The sequence below is a fragment of the Fistularia commersonii genome, chromosome 5, assembly GCF_037954325.1.
Source record: "Fistularia commersonii isolate RoL2024-O1a breed Wild chromosome 5, RoL_Fcom_v1.0, whole genome shotgun sequence".
Lineage (NCBI taxonomy): Eukaryota > Metazoa > Chordata > Actinopteri > Syngnathiformes > Fistulariidae > Fistularia > Fistularia commersonii.
The window spans coordinates 5,153,934-5,181,216 of NC_141288.1; the positions used below are offsets into that span (position 1 = coordinate 5,153,934).

Below are 27,283 nucleotides of genomic sequence, written 5' to 3' on the forward strand. Positions count from 1 at the left end.
TGTGCACATAATTTATGTATATATACAAATATATGTATATGCATGTGTACGTACATACACTATTTATACATAAAGACACATACACACCCATATACATACACATATGTATACATATATAGTCTCGGCAGTAAACAACCAGTGATGGGTTGTGTGCACCTTTCAATAGGCTCCTAAATTACTTCTTTTTTTTTTTTTTTTTTTTTTTCAATTTTTAAAATCTAGTCCTCCTCCGCCTTGTCTCGCCACTGCTTGAATGCTTCCGTAAACAACCGCCCTCGCACAGCCGTCTTGGCTCCGCAGCGCCAGACAGATTGCACTGACTGCAGCGGCTCATTCAGAACCGTGATGAATTCGGCCGGGTCTCATTTCTGCTGCAAGCAAATTATTTATGACACTAGTTTCAGTGATTTATTATTTACTTACAGGGACGTTTTATTTCTTTATTGCTTGTGGATGCAGTGCTGGGTTTTAACTGATTGGATTTTAATTCTTTTGTGTGTTTTCCATCACATCCTAAATTCATATTGAATTTTTCTCTAAGCAATGTTTTTTTTTCACAAATGTTACCGAAATTTTGACTTCTGGCGGACTTCTGGTCTGAACTTCCCCACCTACAGAAACAGACACTCACGAACTTTCAAGTACACACTTACATACATAATGAGTGAATAAATGAATAAACTAATTAATTAAACTGATGCCGTAGGTCACAATGTAGTTTTCATGTAGCCATATGGACCCCAGATTGCCGATGCCGGTATTACCTTGTAGTTTCAAACTTCCCCCCTGCATGTTTTCTTTAAAAAAACAAACAAACAAAAAAAAACAGAGCTCTACCTTGACAATCTGAATGCCGAGGGAATCGTCGTCAGGGTTGCTGCGTTCATTGAAGGCGAAGCGGAGCGTCTTCTCCCAGTCGATGGAGATGCTGTGGAGGTACTGGTCTGCTAGCGTTAGCCAAACCTGCAGAAACACCAGGGCGCCACAATATCAGACAGAGGCCGAAAACAACGAAACACCGGGACATGATGCAGCCCTTTATTTCCTGTCTTTAAACAAACATTTACACATCTCTATTTGGCCGGAATATCCCCCCCCCCCCCATAATATTGGCGGTGTGATGGGAGGAAGTCCTAAACCACAAAATGGACAAAAAAAATTGGGTCAGAGTTCATGCCGGTTCGCTTAAAATGCATGAACTGGACCGCTGCCCGGGTTTCTATTAACAGTTGCGTTCAAAATTATAGCAGTGTTTTTGAAAAGTAATTACAAAATGCTTATTTTGGTTTTTATTTAAGGACACTGGGAACACTACACATTATATTCTGACCCTAACATAACTTTTATCCACTAATCTGCTTCACAATAAAGAATCAGAATTAAATTCAGAGTGTAAACAGATGTCAAATGTTATGCGATTTCAAGTTTCTATCAGCCTTTGGTTTTTGAATGTGACACTTTTAGAAATATCTTTTAAAATAGAGATGGAAAATAAAACTAATGGTGGTGGTGGGGGGATTTACATACCCTCTTCCTCCACTCCTTTGGGATCCCGGTTGGAAGTCTGGCCACGGCTTTGAGGGCATCATACCACTGCCAGGAAAAAGGGAGATAATTGATTTTCCTTCTTAATTAAGCAGGTACCTTTTTTTTCCTGAGGCCTTTTGGGGCTGTGACCTAATGGAGAATCACAGCTGTATCTTCTTCTCTCACACCAACTAGCTGGATCTCCTTCCCTCCATCCATGAATCTCCTCTTTGGTCTCCCTCTAGGCCTCTTGCCTGGCAGTTCCAACCGCAGTTCCTTTTCACCAATATATTCACTATCTCTGCTTTCCATTTCGTTTTTATCTCCAGAACATCCAACATGTGCTGTCCCTCTGATTGGACTCCACCCTGATCTTCAAACATCTGGTGTTCAGCTACAGCACTTGATATGAAGCAGCATTTCAGCTCTACTAGTTAAGTACGGCTAAAAAATATAAAATAAAAATAAATAATTGCTTTGGATGCAAATGCTGGTTAGCTATTGATGCCATTCAGGATATTAGATCGACAGCTAAAGACCATTAATAAAATATGATTTTGACAGAGATTTTTCTGGAGCTGCTGACCTGCTGGAATCCATTCTTTCCAAGAGATGGTTCGATGGTGAACTTTAGCCTGGTGTCGACTCCTGCGGGAAGAAACAAAAACAAACATGCCCGGGGTTAGAACAGTCAAATCCACGAGATCAGGTTGGTGGGCCAGATATGAAACGGTCACAATAGGAATTTAATCTGAAAATGATGCACGGTAAATGTTAATGCCATTCTGCAATGTGGGACAGGCAGGTAATTATTTACAAATCCAACAATTTGAATAATATCACACGACATATAGTTTCTGAACCAATGGACCAGGTAGTATTTCACTTTACTGCGTATAATTGCTATAAATCCACAGGGACTGAAAAATATGAAAAAACTAAAAAAATAAGATAAAAATAAATAAATACTGCATTTCCTGGTCTGTCATAAACTTAAACAATCATATAATTTGAAAAAAAAAAAAAAAAAAAAATCAGGAAAAACATGTGTTGTGCCTGAGGCTCCACCCAGTCAGTATGAACTGAGTGAATGAGATACGAGTTTCCAACCCAACTGTTTGAATCCGGAAACGCAATCAAACGTTTCATTATTATAATAATTATGATTATTGTTACAGAGCAAGCACTCTCAAAGTTCTGGTTTTCCATCTTTTCAACAAAACAGAACAACAATCCCCATATGGATTCAGTTTTGCCGGAGGAGCGCGATTCCGGCGCGGTGCGTCGCTGTCCCCCCGGCCCCGGTGCTGACTCCCCCGGGGGGTGATGTTAAAACCTCATTTCGAACGGAAATTCTCATTATTCTTCTTATTATTTCTAGATCTGAGATCGAGAGTGCGCGTCCTGGAGCGATCGGCTGCGTAGGGCAGCCATATTCCTCCGCGCCTCCCGCCGGCTGCAGCTTCGGTCGGCTGCAAGTACGCGGAAAGTCGGTGCTGCCGTTCAATGTCCCTTGTTTTGGGACACCACGGCGGTTCGGACCTGCAACGCTCGCCGTAGATGGATCCTCGGCCATCCCGTTTTGTCTCCTCCTCGCCGTCCCCGTTTCTTTTCGCGGCCCTGGGAAGAGGATTAACGCGGAAAAACCCTCCCACTTCCCGGTGGCGGATTATCATCCCAGCACCGCCCGCGGCTGCAAAGAACTAGTTAAGGTCGGGGCAACCGGGGCCGAGGGGCTGGTAGTGATGATGGATTCGTTATTTCTCCAGAGTTTAAGTCTAATTAATGACCCAGTTGGAAAAAGGGACGGCGGAGGAGGAGGAGAGAGGGAGTGAAGGAAGAAGGTAGTTTCGAAGATCCTCCTGAATGCATTTGTGAACATGAAGTTACCCTTGCAAACGAAGGCGTCCTCATACGGGGACAACGTTTTGACTGCATAATAATAATCCCAACAAATGTATTTTCTTTACCGCGCTACAAGCTAAGCAGCCCTCTGCAGCTTCTCACATGGTCAGATTGCGGAGGTTAGGTAACATTCCCAATATCATCTAACGGGTACTTTCTGAGTAATAGCATTGCATCCTGTTTTGGTTGCTTAATGTTGTTCTCTTGTGTATCAATATACGAAAATAAACACGCTTAAATGCCCCCCATGTTAGGACAAAAGGTCAAAGTTAGGTCAAATGAGGTATAAGGCTAAGAGAACTCAAAGCATTCATTCATTATGGACCAGTTGTCAGTCAATCTCAGGGCCGCAGATAGAGACATACAACCGTTCACCCTCTCATTCACCCGCCAAACTGAAAATGTGACGTCCTCATATGAGGACTCGGTCAAACGAACATTGTCCGTCCACCTAAAGCTACGCTCATGTGCGATAAGTCATCCAAGGAAGTCACGCTAACAATTTTAAATTTGAAAAGAAAAAAAAAAAAAAAAAAAATCTGTCCGCTGGACGTCTCCATTGCTAGAACATAAATCGGTCTACCGTTGTTTCGTATCTCGCTAATCTGTAATGGCTTTTGGTTGTGGAAGGGTGACTCAGCGCTTCTCTAACCAAAGGGTAAACATTCCTGTGGACGCTCCAGATATGAAGCATCAGCCTGACGGGTCAGCAAAGTCGTCGTTCCCCAGTGCCGAAAGCAGCCAGCATCCCCATCCCCACCCCTCCGGTGTCCGGTGACGGAGCGACGGCCGGTTACTCAGCAAATCCGATGTAACTTGGGATGAACGACATCCAAAACCTGCTGCTGTGATTTTTTTTTTTGTCTGTGTGTATCCGGTTGAAAGTCAGGGCAGCCATCTGTCAGCCAGCCTGAATCATCGGATATCAGCGATAACTTTGAGGATCTTTTAGGTATTGATAGATATTTTCATGTAAACTACTTTAGATTCCCATCAGCCGATATCAATCTCTGTATAAGCCTGGCTATTTATCCATCAGGGATCAGATCGGTTTGTTGTATCTACATTCTCAGCTGGAAGCCCCAAGGTTGCTTTGGCATTGGCATTCAGTCGAATGTGTCTTGTGATGTCAGTGTCAGCGTTTGTAGGTGGGATTTAGATCCCGTTGCTCGGTTTTGGTTTTCTTGTTAACTAACCAAAAACACGACCCCTTGCGAAAGCTCTGAATGTCTACATCGATGCAACATGACATTTTTGACATTTTTCAATGTTGAGGTGTTGGTCCGACTTGATTATTAACGTCAAACTGGGCTTCATTATTAAATTAATGATGATGATGGTGGTGAGGACGAGGCCAATGTCTCCCTAGCCATAAGGTGACGTACTTGTCACTTTCTATTTAAAGGAATGGTTTCTTAGATGTCAAATGGACGATAATCGTGACGATAAACAACATTAAGATAAGATTCAGAACAATCATGAAGTTCTTAACCGCGACTCATCAATCAGCCGGTTGACAAATGATAACAATATGTTCTGAGAATTGGTCAAATGACACTGATCCGGATGAAAAAAGTAAACATCACCAGGCACCGGAGTGAACTGGACCTCCGGTGCCACCGGGTGCTGTCCGCCCTGTACGGGAGGGGTCACCTGGTTCTAGCGTGCACAGCAGCCGGGGTGCGCTCCTGGAGATCCCGTTGCGCTTCTTCAGGACGTTGCTGATGATGTTGCCGACCCCTCCCGACGCCTGCTGCCGCGGCTTGACGCCCGGTCGCGGCCTCCTGCCGGCGGCTGCGGCTGCGAGCCGCTCCTGCCTCATCGGGGAATACTACCGGAACGATCACCTCATCGCTGACTCCGCGTCTCCTCCTCTTCTCGCTCCTATTTTTCGGATCCGACGCCCTCCGCCCCCCCGCCGCCGCCTCCGCCCCCTTACCGGTCCGCTCGGACGACGGAACTGAACGGTTACTTCCGTATTTGTCGGCGCGACGGCGCGAGTCAGACCGGATGCGAATTAAAAAAAATAAAAAAAAAAAAAAAAAAAAAAAAAGAAAAAGAAAGGAATTAGGCAGCGTATCCTGTGGTTAATCTCAATAAATATGGACTCCCGGCGGGAGAGGAAAAAAAAAAAAAAAAAAAAAAAGACCTTCCTCATCCTCCGGTCAGCGGACGAGGAAACAACCGCGGATGCTGGAACGCCTCCTCCGGCGTTGCGTCACCGGGAGGAGGCGCGAAGACGGAGGGACTGGGAAGGATGCTGTGCGGAGAGAGGGAGGAATGAGGTAATGGGGGAGGGGAGATGGAGGATGGAGAGAGTTCCTGGGATCCTGGGAGGTGGAGGAAGAATTACTGCAGTCTACCGACACTCACGAGTATCCACAAAACAAGTACAATACGTGTGTGCTTTTTTTTTTTTTTTACCAAACGTCCAAACACAGTAATGAATACTTCCTTTCGACACATCCCTTCAGGGGGTTGCCACAAGGAATCAACGTCTTCCATCTGACCATATTCTCTGTGTCCTCTTGCCTCACACCGACCTCGCAATGACTAATTCATGTCTTTCACTACATTAATTCAATCTTTGTTCTTCCTCTAGACCAGGGGTCTGCGACCTTTACCACTCAGAGCGCCATTCAGACCTGTTTCTCCACAGTAAATAAAACACCAGGAGCCACACGACCCTTTTGAAATTTAAAATGAATTACCACGGCATATAATGTTTTTCTTTTGCCTTTATGCTATGTGTGAACAAAATTTGTGTTGGATTTTTTTTTAAATCAATGAACAACTGCAATGATAGCAAAATTACATTTCTGCATGCAACAAAACATTTTGAACTCCAAAAAAGAAATGTTGGGTGGACACCTGACACTTTTACCCACGCGGATGTAGTCAAGTGTACTTCATCAATTTGACTCCACAGTATTTATACACTTTGGACAGATGATTAGTATCTAAGTACTGTATTATTGTTTATCTTGTGTTTGCTAAAGTGTCCCTTTTCACAAAAAAAGGTTTGAGCAAATAACACACAGAATTTTACATTTAAGACTAAAACTGTCCCCATTAACTAGTCTTTAACATCTTAGTTTAAAAATGTTATATTCTTATGTGATTGTTTTAGCTTATTTTTTCCCTCATATCTTTATGTCAATCCTTGTTCATTTTGAGATAATTTTCTGGGGTCTATGTTTTTTGTTTTTTTATGTTTAAAACGTTTAAAACTTTTTTACACGGAAAGGGCAGCGTAGCCAAGTAGACTCGCCGAAACGCACGCAGGCACGCACACACCAACGCACGCACACACACACACACACACACACACACACACACACACAGACAGTGGATAAGTGTCATGGAGAATCAAGAGGTAAATCCAATGATTATCTCACGACTTGAACTAATCAATAAATACAAGTCATCGAATAGGTCCCATCAAACCGGACGTCGGAGTAAGATAAACGGACTCGCTCTGTGGTGACGCCGACTTGGACTTCCTGCCTGCGTAGACGCCTGCTGCGATTGGCGCCCGAATCAATGAGGCATGACGTAGCAACTCGGCCTCCAGGTGCCGTAAATGCCTCCTGAATGGAAAAGTACTCCTTGGCCTTAATGATGTTCCAGGTCAATATTTGCGAACAGCCACGATGAGGACAATAAAAAACGAAAAAGAAAAAAAAAAAAACGGTCTGGGTGACCATGGCGTGTGTCAGCTTGTCGCAAAAATGCCGATAAATCACCCGCTGGTTCCTCTCGTTTTCTTTATGGCCGGCGCTATCAGGCTGCCACCCCTCAGCGGCATCAAGTCTGTCGATAATTCTCCGAGATGGACACCGATGGTGACGTCAATATTTGGTTGAGTGAAGGCTGTGACGTCTTCATTGGGATGTCGAATGTCGAATGATTCGATTTGGAGAATGTCATAGTCACATTTGCAGAAATGTGTATTTCATGTGAGCCAGGTGAAGGGGGATTAGAGGGAGCCTCATGCATTTAGTGAGTGTTGAAATTACAAATGATTTCAGATTTCTTCCAAATGTTTTTTTTTTTTCCCACACCAATGAGTTGCTGCTTTTTGGTCCAAGGTTGGATTTTAAACGTCGATCCTGATTTTCCTCTCCGGCTAAAATGCGATGTCTCTCTCCTTGGTGCTAATCTGGGGTCAGGCTGAAGTCTCGCCGATGGGGAGTTGCTATTTGGTGAAGTGTAACATGTGGAATAGGACACCTCTGAACGCGATTTCAATCTAATATAGTCGATGTTGCTAGTTTTCTCGACCGAAGTCCCCAACTCTGACATCCCATAGTACAACATTTTAAAGCCACTATTATTTCTCTGAGCTGCTGCGGGATAGAGATCAGGCCCGTCCTCGGCATCTGTGGAGTTAAGCCACCGAGGGTCGGTTGGAATAAATCGGGATATTTAATTTTAAGATCGGGCCAAATCCATTATCATTTCCCTGAGAAAAAAAAACAACAAAAAACAGCCGCGTTGGACCTAAAGGTCTCTTATGTAACAACGCAGTTCACAAAGCTGAAATTAATTTTAGGGGGTTTGGAAATGGAGGGCTTGCCTACTGCTGACAGTTCATCCATGATGGGTCAATTGCAAAAAATGAATTTCCAGACTGGCGACACCTGCTGGCCATTTTTGTATGTACTTGTTTACCAGGATTTTTTTTCATGATCTAATTATCACTAGCTTATTGCTAGTTTTATGACAATCTAATTTTAATTTGCTGACATTTCATTAGAAAAAAGACACTTGAGTTTCTTGCTAGTTTGCAGATACTATTCTGGTCATTTTTACAAAAAAAAAAAAAAAAAATGCAAGTAATTTACTGAAAACTTGCAACTTTGTTATAGGAAATACAATTCATATTTTATGTCAATTACACTGCATAAAAATCCTCTGTCCTGCTGGGCCACAGATTTCAGGTTTCCGCTGCGAAACATCAACACTTTGGCTAAAATAGTCTGAAGTTAGCTAACAGCAAGGTTCTTCACACAACCAAGCAGTGCAGGGAGAAAATAAAAACACTTAAACCCATCTGCTAGTCCATGGCTATTTTTTCACGCCATGTGGAACATGAATCCTGCAGCGGCTTTGCTCTTTGTGTGGTCCGTGTTGCTGAACTGTCTACGCGGCAGCGTTGACTTAGAACTGCTCTGTATGAGTTCTGCAGCTATTAATGTAACCTGTGATGCATTTGTGTGTCAAACTTCACACATGCATGGCGGTAACCCCTCCCCCCATGACAGACTTCTCACAGGAGGGCACTGGCGGTATAAATTCTGTTCATGGTGGCTGCGTTTGACCCTGTTGTCTTGCCCGTTCGCCCGCCCACGTGGTTCGCAAAGATGGGCTTAGCAAAAAAACAATACAGCTAACACCCAGGCAATTCCTGCTTGACTGGTCTCAAATGTCTTACTGCTACATAAAGGACCCGCCGCATTGGCATGTACAAATATTTGCTGTTTAGAGCAGCTTACCTCTACAAATATTTGTGGAAAATCCTGCAGAAAATCATTTAAAAGCGTGTCAGGCCTCCCACGGTCTCAAACCCCCCGGTGTTTGTCTATTATCTTTTAATCTCTCGAGGCATCCAGATGAGTTAATCCTGTTCCGCATCAGTAGCCAATATAGTGTCCATAACGCCTCTTGTTTTGGGGCACACATATTGCTGTCCGAAGGTTTAATTGCATGTCGTGTGACTCAGCGCTGTGGGAAATCAGACCAGGAAATGGACAACGTGTGGCAGCCTCTAATGGCCTCTCCTCTGTCTGTTTAGCGTAAATGCAGAAGAGCGATGCGTTGGCTTACTTCGTTTCTGCGAGACGGCCTGCAGGCAGGCGGTTATGATGTCGTAGTTCTTCTGCAGTTTATGGCAGAGTCGGTCCCGCCTCTTCAGCTGGCGAATCAGCTTCGCCGACTGCAGGCCCGTGCGGTATTTGACCTCCTGGATGATGGACAGCAACTCCCCAGGGGCTTAAAAAAACAAATAAACATTATCACCAAAAAAAAAACAAAACAGCTCCACAATGTTTAATCCCACACTGTGATGTAATTTCTAACAGTCTGTCGCCGGCTTTTAATTTAAGGAATCAAACACAGACGGTTTGATTTTCCAGGAAGTGGGAAACTTGTAATCTAAGGAAAAAACATGTGTGTCTGGAGGGGAGGGGGTTGCACATTCCCCGACATTCTCCGGGCAAGAAAACAATTCAGATTACAGAGAAGGGACTAGAGGACAAAAAAGGCACAAATACACAGAATTAAGTCACAGCTATGTAAGAAAACTACTGTATTCTAGCTACTGTTTTCCGTCTGATGTTTTAATCTCTTAAATCAAATTAATGATCACGTCCGTGTTTTGTTGAGCCGAATAAAGCACAACAGGATTAATAGATGAATAAATGGCAGCCTCGAAGATCTCTCACAGATGATTCATTCCACTCAAGGAGTCGCCTCCTGCTGGCCGTTCCAAAGAACGCTGGTTCCAGGCATTTGTACTCAACTTAGAACTAATCATTGTTTGCAAAATATTCTTTCTTTTCAGTGAAGCTGTTCCTGACAAACAGGACAGCATTTAGATTAATGCGTGGTTTCCTCTCGGGGCAGAAAGTCGGTCGTTTGTCTGTTGGGTCATTTTTTTCTCACCCCTTGAGCTGCAGGCGAGTAGGAAATGAAACCAGAACACCACCCGATGTAAAAACAAACCCCCGGCTTCCATTAGGGCTTCGTATCTGAGATGTGAAGAGCAGATGAGTGTGACTCAGCAGATTGTGGGAGTGGGAGTGTGTATGTGTGTATGTGTGTACACCTGCTTAACAGAGTTAAATCGTGATCTTTAGCATTGTGAGTTTGGCTTTACATGAGAGATAAATCTACCCTTTCAAAAAAAAAAAAAAAAAAAAAAGAAATGAGCCTGAATGCAATTGTACAGAAATGAAGAGACCAATAATCAGCCATGGTCATCAATACAAATTGTTAAAAAATAGATTTTTATTTTTCTACAGGAATCAGAATATGACCTGTATCCGATAAACTTTTTTTTTTTTTCCAATTTTTGCTGCAGTCTAGGAAAGCGCAGGGCAGATGTTTGAATAGGGACAAATATGGAAGATCGGTGTGTGCAGGCCACGTCTTGTCTTAAACACTTTCCTGGTCAGACCTGATGTGATATTTGTCCTGCCCCTTGAAAAGAGAGCGGAGGGGTCGTTCAGCCCTGAATTTGTCAATTTCATTGACTATTGACTCGCATCCACTGAATAAACCACTTCCCTTTGGTTGATTGATATGAATAAATATAAATTTAAGCAGAAATATCTAGCGAGCATGAAACACAAAGGAAAAACTCAAGACTTTGACATAATTTTTTTTTTTAATGCTTTTAAACTAATCACAGATCTGACAACGGAGAGTAAAAGTGATACTGACTGGGCAGTTGATTCTAGATTTGGTCTGAGCAAATTCGGAGATGCGCTGCTGCCGAGACATGCTGATTCATCACCGGGGAGATGTCAGAGAGACAGCAGTCTGAAGGGGGGGGGCGTTGACATGGTGGGGCAGAGGTTGTCAGTCTGGTGGAAAGGGGTTGTCAGATTGACAACAGGAGTTTTGTCAGATTGACAGAGGTCAGGCGCCGATGCTGCGTTTGAGTCGGACATGAAAACCGCATTTGGGGTTGAAACGCCTCCGTCCTCTCGTGTGGACGTTGACATCTGGCCGTTTGTCAGTCGTTGTGTTTTAGTTTGAGAACAACAAACAACCACATGTCAAAATCAGCTGTCATGAGTGTCTAAGCCAAACAGGATGTTTCAAGCCAAACAACCTACATTCCACTGAATAACATTGACGTCCAGACAGGAATGTAGATGCAAACTGATCAGACCTTTGATTAGTCATTGATTATGCATGGATAAATCCATCTGTGACAGACTGATGTAAAAATATTTGTTAATCAATTCAATTACGTCAGTCTCTGTCAACAAACCATTAAAAAAATGATTTTTGTCTCTTTTCCCAAAATTCCAGTTGAGGCTGACTGAGATTTCCTCCCCCACCCAGAAGGGGTCAAAGGTTGGTTCATCCACAGAACTGACATTGGCTTCATTAAGGAAACTTTGAAACCGTATTATTGCTAGGCAATGCTGCTGACCAATGACTTTTTAAAAAAAAAACAAAAAAAACGGTCATCTTACAGTAATTGCAATAAGCATCAATAATCATTACACGGCTACAGGAATTCCCAGCTGGCCAGTCAGCTCATCTGCTCTGTTTGATATGTGCAGAGGGTAAACACCAACCCCATGGGCCGGTCTATGTTTACTGTAGGATTCCACCTTAACAGAGGAAACAATGGTGGCCGAGTGCCTTTAAGAGGCTCCGAGGCGACACATCAAGCAACAGCAAATCTAAGCTGCGGACAGAGATATCAGCTGGGCGGGTGTGGGCTTGCACTAACATTTGCATCCTGCAACTGTTTGTCATAAGATGTCTTTTTTAACCCCATTTGAATTCATTTTTTAAAAGTTTGATGCAGGAAAAAGGGGCAAGACAATCTGTATCAATTATTGAATCAACTGTAACCGATGCAAATGTGAACCATCAGTGTAGATCTCCATGTCTGCTTTAATTTTGTAATGCCAGGTACAGTCCTTATCTAAACCATATACAATCCAAAAGATTTGCTAAAAGAAACTTTTGAATTCTTCTAGTTAAACTTTTTTTTTTTTTTACTTTTCTGAGTTAATATCAATATCGCTGATGTTTGATTTTCATTTACGATCTCCTATTGACTGGAGATCCTGAACTACATCACATCAAACCCTCTTATCGCACCAGAGCTCGCGATATCAGCTCATATCGTAAATATTTGCAAATAATCAATATAAGATTGTATCGTCATGAAACCAGAGATTTACACCCCTGATAAGAGACCTATAATATTTACATATTTATAAGCAGCACATGCTGGGTGAAGAGAAGGGTCCGCCTACCAAGTAGAAATCTGGACAGGAAAAAACAAACTACAAACATGGAGGGCGATTTGCGTCACATAACTTATATCTGGACGTGAGCTAATTCATGTTTTCTTCACCAGGTGGGTGGGTGGAGGGTTATAAAAGCTAAAAGGTTGCATCACATCAAGACTTCCTTTTCCATTTTACAGGTCAGTTGGTCAAAAACAGACACAGATAAAGATTTGTCTTCCCACACACGCCTTGTCAGAAATGCGCAAACTTAGTAAGTCAAAATAATATAAGCACTTTAAGCAGGTGACATGTTAAAAAGTGAGTCTTGGTGCGGATTATCTCTGATAATAACTAAGCAGATGTTTCTATGCATGCTAAGAATGCCGTGCATCCCTCAAATGAGGGTTAGTGGAATCCATGCATGAAGATTTGTAAATAAATTCAACACTCAATGATGATGAGAGTTTGGCAGATGAACACAAGAGAGATGGGACTCGTGAATGAGCGCAACCCGACACACCCCTCACCTTTCTGGGCCAGGTAGTTCACCTGATGCCTCCTGGTTTGCTTCTCCTGGAGCTCCAGCAGGAAGCCGGAGCCGCTGTTGCTGCGGCCCAGAAATGCGTCTGACCCAGACGCCTCAGTGGAGCTGTCCCAGCTGTCCGCGTTCCTCCGGCCGCTGCACGTCTCGTAAAGCTCCACCAGGAGACAGTCCACGATGGAGCTCCTCGGAGTTTTGACTTGATAACCTTTGGGTTCCGTGTCGTCGTCGGCTTCGCCGGTGCTGCTGTCGCCGGTCGGAGCCGCATGCTGCCCCGGAGTTGATGATGTGTCAGTCGGTGACTCGGCGGTACTCGACCACCGCTGGAAGCCGGCGAGAGCAGCCTGGGAGGAGGCGGGGGAACCGACAAAAACGCTATCCTCTTCGTCCGAGAACATGCCGCCGTCGCATATGTCAACTTCCAAAAGTTCGGTCACGTTTAATTTAACCCTCGATGTCATTTTTCTTTTCTTTCACAGGTTTTACTTAGAAATTGTTTTCACAAGCTAGCTGCCATTTTTTTAAATGCCGCGAAGCCAAAGTTCGGGCTAGTTAGAAAGTTCTAATGATTCTCAAGGATAGAGATCCTGGATCACTCCATTCCTGTCCTCCCAGAAGGTAGACTCCCGCCCGGCCGCTTTCAAGTTTCCTTCCTGAAAATTTAGCACTCGACTTTTCTACCTCCCCCGCCCCCCCTCCCTCGTAGTGAACAATGGACCAGCCCACTCGGCTGAACTTCTCAACGGCTGCTAAACTTTCCTCAGGTCGCGCGACAGGTGTAGCAGGATAACTGGCCAATCAGACACGACTTTAAAAAATTACTTCCGCATGTCCACTTTCTCTCAGAGCTGAGGACTATTTCAACAACAATAACAACAACAATAATAAGAAGAATAATGAGGATGATGATGTTAATAATGATAAAGATAATAATAATAATAATAATACCAATTATTATCATAATAATTATATTGTTATTATATAGTTATTGTTGTAGTACTACTATACTATACTATATACAACTATAGTTGTAGTAGTAGCTTTATGCTGATGAAACTTTGGGTTTGAACATGTGCAATTTTTGCTTATTATCATTGTAAATGTATCAGACCATTTTCTACCGCACCCACTTTAAAAAAAAAGAAGGATATTAAATGAAAATGACCAAGGCAGGCAGGGTCACCTGTGTGGTAGCCATTGCCCCAAGACAACACAGGCTGATAATTATTAGATATCATGCTTACTTGGGCATACAGCAAATCTTCATGATAAGAGTTTTTACTTAGAGTATTTGTACTAACTTGCAGTATGTGTTTGAGGGGCTTCTTTCTATATTTTGGTGGTGTGGGTCCAGCTACTTCTATTTAGCATTTAATTTCTTGAGGGCCCTCATTTTGAAGTCACACAATGTTGCACATACCATACCATACGATAGGCAAAAGATGGTAATGAATGATGTGTAAAAGTTAAATTGCTCTACATTTTGACCATCCAGGGTGGTTGTGAATTCTTGCAATATTAGTATTACCTCTTCTTCTAAAGGCCCCTCCAATCAGAAGGTTTGCAGTTGGTGTGGCCCATCCTGGCCACACCAAAGTGCCCTTGGGCAACAAACCTGTCTAGTTGTGTCCACGTGTGTGAGAATTGGTGAATGTCAACCAGTGTAAAGTACTTTGAAAGCACCACAAATGTGATGACATCAAGCTTACTTATCATCTTCTTTTACCTCTTATTTACTAAATTGCTTACCTAATAAGTTACTTGCTACCCAATTACATTCTGGCTCATCCCTATATAGTTACTTACCTATTAATAAATTCAATACCCAGTATTTGAACTAACTCCCTAACTTATGACCTGTTCTTTTCAGTTCTTAAATACTCTCTTATCCTCTGTTTGACTTAAAATGACAACTTACTTGTTACATGTTAACTTACTATCTTGCTTTACCGTGTCATTACTTGCTTGCTGTAGCTGACGGGCCCTTTAAGTTAAGACCATTCTGCATTTATGATCTAGTTATTTCAACGATTTAATTATTTGTATAATACATTGAAAAAAACGTAATTTTGGGGGGCGGTGCCCGTGTAGCTTTAATTTGGCCTTCGCGGGCTACCGTAGGTCAGAAAACAAGTGACCAGAAAACGCGGAAGTGTTGTTGAGCAGGACAGATTCAGGCCGAAGACTGAGATCATTGTTTTTCAGCTGGGAAGAACCGCTAATAACATTTCACGCTGCCGGGAGGCGCCGAACGGGAACGAGAGACAGGCAGCGGCAGCTGTTTATGATTAAATTATGAAAAAAATGGTCTCGGCTGGCTGCCGTTTAGCGACATTATTGAATTGTCTTCTCATCTGCGTCACTGTGTGGTGCGACCTGGGCAACGGGGTTTCTGCCAAATCATACCGGCACCCGAACATTGTCCTCATCCTCACCGACGACTTGGACATCGCTATCGGTGGTCTGGTCAGTATATCTTTAATTATTACTGTATTTTCTTTTAAACTGTTAACATAGCAAACTTTTACGCCACTCGTGTGGGAATCGTGACATGGTGTTTTGGCTTGCACATCTGTTTCAGACGTGCCATAACAGGCAGGTGATTAATACCTCCTAACTTGACATTTATTAGAATTTTATAAACCTGACTCCTCACATTTCTGCGGAAAAAAACCCGCGATGTGCTTTACCGCTTGCCTCAACCCGCTCAAGCAACTTTTAGATCACACTTCCTTCTTTAGTGGCATTTGCATATACATGCAACTTATGCCCATGGGGACATAAAGTCAGTAAGTGACAAATAAAAGCCTGTTAGCTTGTGGTTTTTACTGCAATTATGAGAAGGAAATAAGTTGGCAGAGCTCCTCATCATGCACAAACCAGTTTAGTGTTATTTTATTAGATTCATCAAGGTCAGTAAACCAATTTTATTACCTATCTATCCAATTTTGGTCCCTTAAAACTTCAAAGCCGTAGTCTGTTTCTGCCACATCCCTCAGACGCACCTCACCTTTGTGCTCCTGTGTGCATATCACTATTATCAGTAAAATAATTATAAATATAAGTGTCAAATACAAGTGTCAGCTTACATACTTCCTTGGATATCTGTCAGCTTACATACCTCATATGAAGTTTGTGCTCTATCTATCACTGTATGTGACAATTAATGCATTTCTTCAAAAACAGTTTCTTTGTATGAAGTTTTAAAATCTGTTGGATCAACTATACTGAATCACTCATGATATATTTTTGATATAATTTGATCTTGAAAACTGATGCTGCTAATCTTAATAATTTCAGATCTGGTGAATGATAATTTTGTTTTATTCACATTAAAAAAAGAGTAATACTTCATAAATGGCTGAGACTAAGAAAAGCCTACACCGAAAGGGGAAAACTTTAGAACTAGGATATTTTGTTCATGCAACATCTGTCGCAACGATGAACAGTGTAGAAAACACAGAATGTGCAGACATCAGGCTGTTTTGGGTTGTTTACGGACATTTCGGTCATGTGATAGGAGCGTTGCCTTTTCTCCAGAGGCTTATTTTGGTGAGAGCTTAGAGGTGAGAGGGGAGATGTTACTTCTTTTTCCACTGACTTTGCCCTTTCACTGCAGTTTGATGACTCTGTAATTTTTTTAATTATTTTTTTTAATAAGCATTTGCATATTGTTCTTGCCTGGCTGTTTGCTCCTTTTTCCTGCACTAAAACTTGTTGTGTTGCCGGTTCACAGGTCAGACGGGTTTGACCTCCCTTCTCATTCTCTGCTGCTATAATAGTAGTTTCGTTTGACTTTACAAATGTTGCTTTTTTTTCGGTTGCAAATGTAAACAGCATCTAAATAAAATAATCCAAAATCCCCTCCCGCTTTACTGAAGAGGATGGAAACACACACACACACACACACACACACACACACACACACACACACGCACACACGATATGAATTATGTTTGTGAATAACAGCTTTCATCTCAATACATTTCTATCCAAAAAATCAATGTACCAGTGTCATCTGATATCACATGGGATGCCATGAAAGGACTGCAATTAGGTTATGTTTGGGAGCTACGACCGGATACGACATGATGAATTTAATTTAAGCTGATGATAATAAATCACAAAACTAAAATATGTATTTGATTAAGTTACGATGGAAAATTTCAATGGAAAATGGTTGAAACAATAATTTTCTCTAAGTAGTTGACATTGTTGTATTGTTTATATAGTTCCACAGAACTTGGGTGGATATTTCAAAATAAAAGCAGACATTGCAATATCAGAATGCCATATTTTCATTAGTTACCGCAGATTATTGATCCTAAACTTGATATACCTGTTGAAAGTTAAACAGACACTTCTTGGCAAGAGAAAACCTCATGAACTTTGGTATCCAGGATGTTCTTTTTTCTATTTTTTTTAAAACAAGCCTTTCTCATGTTTTCCCCCAGAGCCCATTAAGTAAGACCAAGAAGCTCATAGGAGATGCGGGGATATCATTTACAAATGCAGTGAGTCTTGTTTTTCTTTCTCCTTTTGTTGGTTTGTCTCATTTGTCTGCGGCTTAAAAAATAAAGATGGATTCCGAGCTGGTTTCTGAGAACTGCAGAGGTTTCATAGCCTGTTGGTTGCTTTTAAAACGTGAATGGTTGTGAACCCCCTCCAGTTTGTGGCCAGCCCGCTGTGCTGCCCCAGCCGGGCCAGCATCCTGACGGGGAAGTACCCTCACAACCACCGCGTGATCAACAACACACTGGAGGGAAACTGCAGCAGCTTGGCGTGGCAGAAGAGCGAGGAGCCCCATGCTTTTCCAGCCCTGCTGTACAACAACGCCGGATATCAGACGTTCTTTGCAGGGAAATACCTCAACCAGGTAACAGATGTCAGCCGGTACTGTGACGCAACAGGAGAGCGGTCTGTTTGACTCCGAGATTGTGTAAAGACCTTCACCTGGCTTTGGAACAATTTGGGCCTTTTCAACCCCCCCCAAATCTTATCTAAGAGATAAAAGTTAAGAAAAAAAATCAGTCTTTGTGGCACCAAGGGTCTGATTGTTTGCTGAATGAATGTCTGAGCAGTTTGACTTTCCATTGTTGATCAAATGTTTATATTAGTGCATGACACATCATCGAGATGCGATATAGGGAAGGTGTAAGAACAGAGATAAAGTTTGTCTCTGATGTTGCCGAAAAAAAATCACTAAAATTTGATATTTCTTTTGAAAGGGCAGAAGTAGCAAGAATGTTGCAGTACAGTGTTATTTCAAATTTTGCAAATAAAAAAAATCCTATTTCCTTTTTTTTTTTTTTTTTTTTTTTTGAATCAAAGATACCTTATTGGTTACCTCTTGAAATGTTGCCCTTAAACCTCTTGGTCAAAAGCATTTTGCTATTGAACGGTAGAAATCTTTGATGATTTAAAATCTGTTGTATTTTCAGTTCACGCAGGTTAAATACTGATGATAAATTATTGAAATATTTTCAGCAAATAGAAAATAAAACTGCCCTTATTAAACAGATTTGCTTCTCTAAAATAGTATGGTTTTAGAACTATAAAATTCACTAAACCGCTTTGTGACTGACTATCAGACATCATCACAAGCTGGATACACTTATGGTTGTCTGGAAAGTAAAATGATTTAATGAAGCATCTTAAAGGAAAGCAAAAAAATGTTTACAATTCTGTGTTTCAGTATGGGCATCAACAGGCCGGCGGCGTGGAGCACGTTCCCCCGGGCTGGAGCCACTGGGTTGGACTGGTAAGATTCAAATATTTACAGCTCTCATCCACCAGGAGAACAATTTCCAGTATCACTCCAGTATCTCTGCTTTTCTGTTGTTGTTTGTTTTTTTTTACACCCTTGAGTACCTCAAATTTCAATAGCAGGGAAAAAAAAGCTGTTGAAAGGAGTTGGCCGAAAAGCCGCAGTGGGTGGCGCTAGTTCTGGAGTTAAGATGAAGGGTGTGCACGTATGCCGATGATGTGATGAAAAGATTGATATGCGACGTAATAAAACGCAGTGTAGCATCAAATAACACTAAATTTCTTCAAAATGCTTTTAATTAGTTAGATGTTTGTCATTGTGCATCGACTCCTGAACATATTTTATTATTGCAAAACCAGTGTTTAGTCTGGATTTTTTTTAGGATTATAGAATATCATATATATAAATGTTGTTTTTATTCATTTTATTTTATGTTATTTTATTTTATTTTATTTTATTATCACATGACCAGTCACTGCCATGGAAAGACCCAGACGAGTAATCTAACATTAGATCGTGAGACCTGATCTGGTCAAAAGCAGTGTCTTCGAGAATAAGAGCTCTGTACTGACGGAGCCAAAAACGAGGATGACGCAACCGTTCTCGTGACCGCCGGTGCTGATCAGGTTGTTTCTTCCATGTCAGACATTCACTTCTTGATCTGAAGATCGACTGCCTGTCAAGAAATGGAACTACCATTCCTTTTTTTTGTTTGTTTTTGTTTTTTTTGCCCCTGGCCGAGTTCCTCGACTAACATGGTTTGCGTACATAACACATAACGTGCTGCTTGTCCCTGGTCACATGGCCGTGGAGAATCTGGTGAGACATTAGTTCTGCTTTTGGTCACAGAAAATTCAGGTCACAGGTGGCCTTTGACAGCACAAGGATGGACCGGTTTGTGTTGAGAAGCAGGTGACCTTTTGGGAAGTATAAAATCGGAGGTGACCGTAATTTACCACCCCACTGATTGAGTGGATTTTTTTTTTTTTTTATTTTATTTTATTTTTTTGGATGCCTGTATTAAAGTTTTATACATATACCTCCTACGAGCACCTTAAAATGAATACATTTTATTCTCCTGCTCATTTTTTTTTAGACAATTCATAAAATAGATCCTTGTTTTTTGCTAAAGAATCAAAATGTGTGAATCAAATTCACTGGTTGATTTTTATTTATTTATTTTTTTTCAAATAGGAGGTCAGAGTTATGATATTGAACTACACCCAAAAAAAATTCTAAAAAGCAAATCAGAGTGGGACGACTCGTAAAGCGTTTGGTGAAACCTGTTAATGGTCGGTTAGAAAAGAGTCAGATTCTCCATCTGCCTGCCTGAGTTCTTGCAGCGGGTTCTCTCAAGGTTCTTTGTCTCCCTCCCACAGACCGAAAACAGTAAGCTGGTCCATTGAAGACCGAAGTACGTAGGTGTGAATGATAGTGTGAACAGCTGCATGTCTCTATATGTGACCCTGTAATTGACAGAATTCGGAGAACATTCAATTGAGAGGTTGCCTCCGGTCGCCTGTTGATCTCATCAAGCCCCAAACATTTACAGTCACGGCAAATTCATGTGGGAGGATTTAATCTCTTAAAAACCAGCCGCAGCCGCCTACGCTGTGTTTTCCCAACAAAGACGTCCCTTTTTTTTTTTTTTCCCTCCCTCTCTCTTCCAGGAAAAGAACTCTAAGTACTACAACTACACTCTGTCGGTGAACGGGAAGGCGGTGGAGCACGGGTCCAACTACAGCAGGGATTACCTGACCGACCTGCTGGTGAGACGCCGCTTGGTTTTCTGTCCTCCTCGCGGAAGCGTCCGTTTCAGAATAGAGACGGTTACATAATAGGGGAGAAAAAAAAAAAAAAACGTGTAACACAAATGAATAGTTTTTTATCATAAAGATAGTGAAGACTGAGCTGTCCTGTACCCCCTTCCAGGCCAACATGTCTCTGGATTTCCTTCAATATAAGTCCAACTACATGCCCTTTTTCATGATGGTGTCCACGCCGGCGCCACACTCCCCCTGGACGGCCGCCCCCCAGTACCAGAGTCGCTTCAGTGACACCAAGGCGCCCCGAAACCCCAACTTCAACATCCACGGAAAGGTACCGTGTTTCCCCTCCCCTCGCTGCCCATCTGGATTCTGAACCCCCTCCCCCGACCGCCATAACACACCTCCTCGCATCCCCAGGACAAGCACTGGCTGATCCGACAGGCCAAGACCCCCATGAGCAACACCTCCGTGCAGTTCCTGGACAACGCCTTCAGGAAGAGGTCCGCCTATCCTTTTTTTTTTTTTTTCTTTTCCGCCTCCCTACTTTTCTGTCCTCTTATAACCTCCACAAGTGCGTTTTGTCAAAACAATTTTGCGTTTCCGTCACTCCAGCAATCAAAATCACGCTTCCCACGTTTTGATGAGGACCCCCGTGTCTTCATATCCGTTTTATTTTTCCGATTCCCGGCACTTCTATCATGCATTAGTGTTAAGCGCTGCATTCAGTCTGAAAACTGAGACTATTTATGGACGTTAATAATAATAAAATGAAATTCTATTAAGCGATGAGAAAAGGAATAGAGGACCCAATTGTTTGGGAGCCAGTCAATACTTCGATATTCAGTCGTCCTCATTATCCCCACTCATCTTTTTTGGCAATGTCTGGAGGTAATTTTATTATTGATTTATTCATTCATTGCAATTTTTTTGATGAAAATTCTGTCTTTTTTGTGTTTTTTTTTACTTGCTTGCTTTTCATGTGATTTCCTAATTGTGGGTCAATTCTGGGTCATTTAATGGAATTTTCTTTATTTTTTTTATTTTTTTTTTCTTCTTTCTTTTTTTTTTTGTCTTCTTAAGATGGCAGACCCTTCTGTCTGTGGACGACCTGGTGGAGAAAATAGTGACAAGGCTGGAGGCCAGAGGTGAACTCGACAACACCTACGTCTTCTTCACCTCCGACAATGGCTACCACACAGGTGGGCCCGCCTGCCATAATTTTCATTTAATATCCTTGCATTTTTTAAAAGCTTACTATTATCATTATTATTTGATTTTTTTTATTATTATAAATTATCTTGCTGATTTGGGGTGTATCCTTCATATTATAGGAATTTTCATTAATTATGGATTTTTTCTGGAGTAGGTTGTCATTTGCTTTTATGTATATATTTTTTATGATATTTCTACAAAAGAACATGTTATACGACAGTCATAATAAATTGGGGTTGAAAATAAACTTTTTTTTTCTTTTCTTTTTTTAATCTTACAGGTCAGTTCTCACTTCCTCTGGACAAAAGGCAGCTCTATGAGTTCGATATCAGAGTTCCTCTTATGGTCCGGGGACCAAACATCAAGCCCAACCAGACCAGCCAGGTAGACACACACACACACACACACACACACACACACAATCATTTACATGTCCGCCTGAGTTAAGCTCAGTCACCACTCGCTCCCTCACTCGTCACCGCAGGAGTGACAACCAAGTGTTAACCCCATCCCCACCCAAAGAAAAACCCTCGTCTCCATGGCAACAAGGAGACCCCTGTCCGTTTCCCTTGGCTGATCTTGCCTGTCGCTGTCAGGCTCTGGTGGTGAACATCGACCTCGGACCGACCATCCTGGACATCGCCGGCTATGACGTCAACAAGACGCAGATGGACGGCACGTCCTTCCTGCCCGTGATGGTGAGACTGCCGACTCTTTCTTTCTCTCTCTCTTTCTGAAATATAACATCCCTTTTGTGTTGTTCCAAGTTCCAAGTTCCAAGCACAAAACTTTTGCATGGTTGCATATTTATATTTAAGTTGCCTATTGATATACATGTAGAACTATGTGTTATTGCCACCTAGTGGTCAAATGTAGGTATGACAGTTAGATATACAGTCAGCCTGTTGATTTAAACTAGCCTGATTTTTAACAGTTAAACTTCCAGAATCTTTATTTTTATAAATCTTTATTTAGCTTTTATTTTTTTTAGCATAGATTAATGGATTTATTTATTTATTTTCTTCACTGTACACATTTCTTTGTTAATTTTAGTAATGCCCACATTTTTATCAGTTATATAAATTAAAAAAATGGGTGCTTTTATGATCAATTTAACATGATTCTAATGTGTTTTCGCTTAAATCCTGACTTGTACAAATATTCCCAATACAATCCCGACACACATTACATTCATTTTTAATTATCTTTGCATCGCGTCTTTTATTTATCATTATTTTCCTCTCTCCCGTCAGGAGGGCAAAGTGAACAGCAGCAGCTGGAGGACCGACATCCTGGTGGAGTACGAAGGGGAGGGGAGGAACGTGTCGGACCCGTCCTGCCCCCTGCTGGGCCCCGGCGTGTCGGTGAGACAGGAAGCAGGAGAGGAGAGATTGAGGGGCGACGAAATTGTAGCGTTTGAACCCGAGGCCTGCGCTGTTGTTTTCCAGGATGGTTGTGTCTGATAGCATTTTGATTGTTTTTGTGCAAAAAAAAAAGATTGAAAAGTGACAACAGTTGAATGGGGAAAAATTGTTGCTAGTTTTTTTTTTTTTTAGTCGTTTCGAAGGATTAAACCTCTGCTTCCTTTTTTGTCGAACTACAATTCCTTCTGTAAAACTTCCTTTTTTCTGTCTCTTCTGAAGGAGTGTTTTCCAGATTGTGTGTGTGAGGATGCGTACAACAACACCTACGCCTGTGTGCGCACCATCGCCGCCTCCACCAACCTGCAGTACTGCGAGTTTGACGACAACGAGGTACCTGACTGCTAAATTCGTTTTTCGGAAAATCAGTGAAAGAGGGAAAGACACCCCCCCCCCCCTCACAGAGCCAAGTCGGTACTTTGCCGCCATCTGCGGCGGTGTTACGAACGCGCTGACGTGACCGTTCCCCGCAGGTGTTTGTGGAGGTCTACAACGTGACGGCAGACCCCTACCAGCTGACAAACATCGCCAAGACCATCGAGCAGGACGTCCTGGAGAAGATGAACCACCGGCTGATGATGCTGCAGTCGTGCTCGGGGCCGTCGTGTCGGACCGCCGGCGTCTACGACCCCAGGTCAGTCATTTCCATTACCTAGATTTATATTGAGGTACAGAGTATTTTCTATCTGGTTTGACATTTCCAAAAGTGCTGTGCTTTCCTTTCTAGAATAATGCTGGTTAAATTCAAATGATTAACAGTTAATACAGCTGATTGCTTTAAATGATCACAAATCAGTCCTTCCACTTTTATTTCAATCACCGTAAATGTGCATTTTAGTAATCAGAAATTAATTTTTTTGGTTTGCTTTTTTATTGTGTTATTTTCTAGGTTATAGTCATTAATGCTTTGTCGATCCTTGGTTCATTTTTGTATATTTTCTGGAAATTTGGGGCGTTTTTTTTTTTTTTCTTCTCATTTTTGACCAAAAAACTCATTTATTTCTGAAACCTTTTTGGAAATGTCTTAACTTTCATCTACATCTCTGCTGATTTTTAGCCTATTGTCCTCACTTGTCAAAAATAGATAAATATACAAACAGAATAACCAGAAATTTTCATTTCATTTCCAGTATATGGAATATTTCTCGAATATTGTTGTAATTTTTGTAAAAAAAAAATATTGGGATTGTAATAAACCTGCATTGGGAATCCCCCGCCCCCCCCTGCAACCCAGGTACAGGTTCGATCCGCGCCAAATGTTCAGCCGACACAGCTGGAGGCTCAGCAGACTCCGGCAGACGCTGTAGGTGGAGGAAGAGGTGAAGGACGAGGAAGAACGTCCGGCCTTCTCTGCTGTTGTTGCCTTATGTTCGGGCCGCCGCAGGCCAGTCTCTGTTTCGCAGACGGATGGATGAAGGGATCAGATTCAGGGAATCGGGGAAGGGGGTGGTGGTTGCCATGGTGACAGGCAGCCTTCATTTGGCTGCAGGACCCGTTTTACATTTATTTTCACGTCTTTCTTAAAAGTTGCGAGTGTCAGTGGACATACCGGGAAGTCAAACTACGACCAGTTTACTCTTGAGAGCCGTTTCTGCTTCATCGCTTTAATATTTCATGGATTTATTGAATTGAACAATTTCATATAAATTAACTTCTTTGATTTGTTGACATTTTATGTATTCTTTAATGATGCAACAGCTACCTGCTTCCTTCAGATCATAAAGTTTTTTTTTTTTTTTGTTTTTTTTTACACTGGAAGTGGCATTTAAGTGAAAAACAGTTCAGCCAGACATACACAAACACACAAGACACATGAAACACATTATCTTATATGTCAATTTCAACAGTGCATTTATACAAATTATAATTAGACATTCAGAAAAAAATCTTTAAAAGCAAGACAAGCCATTCAAAATGCTTTAAGAGCTTTTTTTTCTTGGTTTTTAAACCCGTTGTCTACGAAAATAATTTTATTTTTTTGTATCGTCCGGATTCAGGAGCATCACGATCAATGCTTTTCACTTTGAAAAGACCTTAATTATAATTTGATGTCACTTTATGTTATTTTCTGGAAAATCTTTCAAAAGTGCTGACTATTTTTACATGGGAGACAAGAAAAGGGGAAACCAAAAAGGCCCGAATGTTGAACTGAAAAACTAAATCTAATCCAAAAAGAAGATAACATCATCGGCTCAAAATAACTTGGTCAGTTTATAGATTTAATGTTTTTTCTCTGAACCGTTTTTTAAGCCATAAGAATGGGAAACCACGAAGCGGCCGATGAAGGAAATAATAAACTAATCAAACTGTTGTATCTTTTTTATCCCCAATACTCCTACAAGTAAATATTTCAGATAAAAATCCTCGCTTTACTTTCTGGTCCTTTTTATCATTTAAATAGCAAAACTTTTTATTTTATTTACGGAAACCTAACACACTGAAAGTTATAAGTGGGTTCAGAATGACACTTAAAGCCTGATTTAAAATCAATCTCAAATATTGGTGGATGGAATCCCCTTAATACCAGCACATTGTCAGTTCCATCTTATTTTGAAAAGTCAGGTGTTCAAAAGCTGGAGAGGAGTGTTTCCTGTTACTGCAGAAAGTTCAGCCGGTGCCTTTTAGGTTGTTTTTTTTTTTTTTCATTAATTCTAAGTTGAATGTATTGAACCTGCAGCAGATCGTGATGCACTGCCCTCCGGCTACAAGCTATTAGTTTATAGACAGGAAGTAGATTTGTTTGATTCTGACAGATGTCACTCCTAAAATGGCACACTAATTCTAGATTTATTTGTAAGAAATGCACATAAAGGCCTACTTCTGCCTCTTACCGTCTCCCAAAACACCTCTGCATGGAGAGAGTTTACCGCCTCATATAATGGCTAAATTGTGATCAGCTATGCATTTTTACCAAAATATATTTTAAATTGAGATTTATTGTGTGTGAGTGCAGTCGGGTTTCCTGCTGGGGAAAAAAATAAAATAAAATTTGCGCAAATAAATTCTGTAACTGTTCTAGGCTTTCAAAGACCTCTTTCTATGACTATCCACCTCTGAATTTTTTTTCTAAAATTCAGGCTTAATGAATATAATAATATTAAAATTCACTCATCTATTTAACGAGATTAAATGAAAAAGAATTTATGAAAACATCATAGTAATGATTCACACTACTGCGTTCAAAACATTGGCGCCGATAGTAGAAGTTAGCCATCTGCCAATGCTAAGCAGACGATAAAAATTTCAATAAATCAACAAAATCACTCCTGTCAATCGTCTCTGCTCCACCCGCTTCCATCCATCTCTCTCCCTCTCCTGCCAACTGTGAAATATGTCTGAAGAGCAGGCCAGCAGTCCGGTGAATTTATTTTTATTTTATTTTATTTTCTGCGTTGCACTGCAGCCACCACCTCCCTCCTTTTCTTCCCGAACGCTCAGCTCCTCCTCCTCCGTTTCTGCACCAAAAGTCGTCTTCATGACGTTTAATGTGAGATTTCAACGTCCTGCCTTTCAGGACTTGACATGAATTACTCTTGTTTTTCATTTTAGAAATCAGTTTTGTTGTTTCACTTCACTGATGCACTTTCTGGTCACTTTTGTTTGTTTTAATGATGATGATGATGATGTATTTTTGGCTCGTGTATTTGTCCAAATAAAATAAAAAGAAATCATATCAAATCTCAGTTCAGTTAATTCTGTAGACTTTACAACTTCATCTGACCACACCCTGTAATTATTACCATATTCATAATAATACTATAAATATGTAAGGTTGGGCTTTTTTTTTTTTTTTTTTAAAGTATCTACATATATGCAAACAATTATTTATAAATATTTCTGACAGCTGCTATTTTTCCCTTGCAAAAGATGCTAAAAAGATTTAAAATTTTGTTGACCTAAAACGATCCACAATTGAGAGTAAAGTGTCGTACAATTGTAGATTTTTATTAATCTTTTTTTTTTTTAAAGGAACAAATGTGATCATTTTCAAAAAATGAATATCTACCATATAAACAAATCATACCCCTCCGCAAAACCACTATGTACATTCAGTGTGTTAACATTTATTTTGTACTATTTTTAATATTATTATTTTATTCACTATTTTATTTTATTTATGTTGCAGACTTTTACAGTCAAAACTTCTGTTAGTTCTT

At 41.2% G+C, this 27,283-nt stretch overlaps 2 protein-coding genes across 4 annotated transcripts in view; one reads left to right on the plus strand and one right to left on the minus strand.

Moving 5' to 3' along the window:
• The window catches only part of tbc1d30 (TBC1 domain family, member 30), a 23,398-nt gene extending 9,820 nt beyond the window's left edge, over window positions 1-13,578 (minus strand). The window contains exons 1-5 of one of the 3 annotated variants that reach the window (XM_086146582.1): window positions 12,944-13,578; window positions 9,262-9,426; window positions 2,114-2,175; window positions 1,528-1,593; window positions 838-963 (exon numbers count right to left, since the gene is read on the minus strand). In XM_086146582.1, coding sequence (XP_086002708.1) covers window positions 838-963; window positions 1,528-1,593; window positions 2,114-2,175; window positions 9,262-9,426; window positions 12,944-13,418 — 894 coding nt within the window. In that variant the 5' untranslated portion in view covers window positions 13,419-13,578. Of the gene's footprint in view, window positions 1-837; window positions 964-1,527; window positions 1,594-2,113; window positions 2,176-3,069; window positions 3,154-5,085; window positions 5,580-9,261; window positions 9,427-12,943 lie in introns of those variants that run through there. The other 2 variants (XM_086146583.1, XM_086146584.1) reach the window with 2 other exon arrangements.
• Window positions 13,579-15,102: 1,524 nt separating this feature from the next.
• On the plus strand, window positions 15,103-26,804 carry gnsa (glucosamine (N-acetyl)-6-sulfatase a). The gene is made up of 14 exons (XM_086146586.1): window positions 15,103-15,423; window positions 17,412-17,471; window positions 17,627-17,833; window positions 18,653-18,718; window positions 20,395-20,493; window positions 20,657-20,824; window positions 20,911-20,993; window positions 21,574-21,692; window positions 21,986-22,089; window positions 22,302-22,403; window positions 22,959-23,069; window positions 23,349-23,459; window positions 23,600-23,760; window positions 24,361-26,804. The coding sequence occupies exons 1-14, from the start codon at window positions 15,253-15,255 to the stop codon at window positions 24,431-24,433; spliced, it is 1,635 nt and encodes a 544-aa protein (XP_086002712.1). The 5' UTR covers window positions 15,103-15,252; the 3' UTR covers window positions 24,434-26,804.
• Window positions 26,805-27,283: the final 479 nt, after the last annotated feature.

Coding starts and splice junctions, on each gene's coding strand:
- gnsa (XM_086146586.1), top strand. CDS start 15,253: ATGAAAAAAATGGTCTCGGCTGGCTGCCGTTTAGCGACATTATTGAAT. Junction 21,693..21,985: donor CGACAATGGCTACCACACAG/GTGGGCCCGCCT, acceptor TTAATCTTACAG/GTCAGTTCTCACTTCCTCTG. Junction 22,090..22,301: donor AGCCCAACCAGACCAGCCAG/GTAGACACACAC, acceptor TGTCGCTGTCAG/GCTCTGGTGGTGAACATCGA.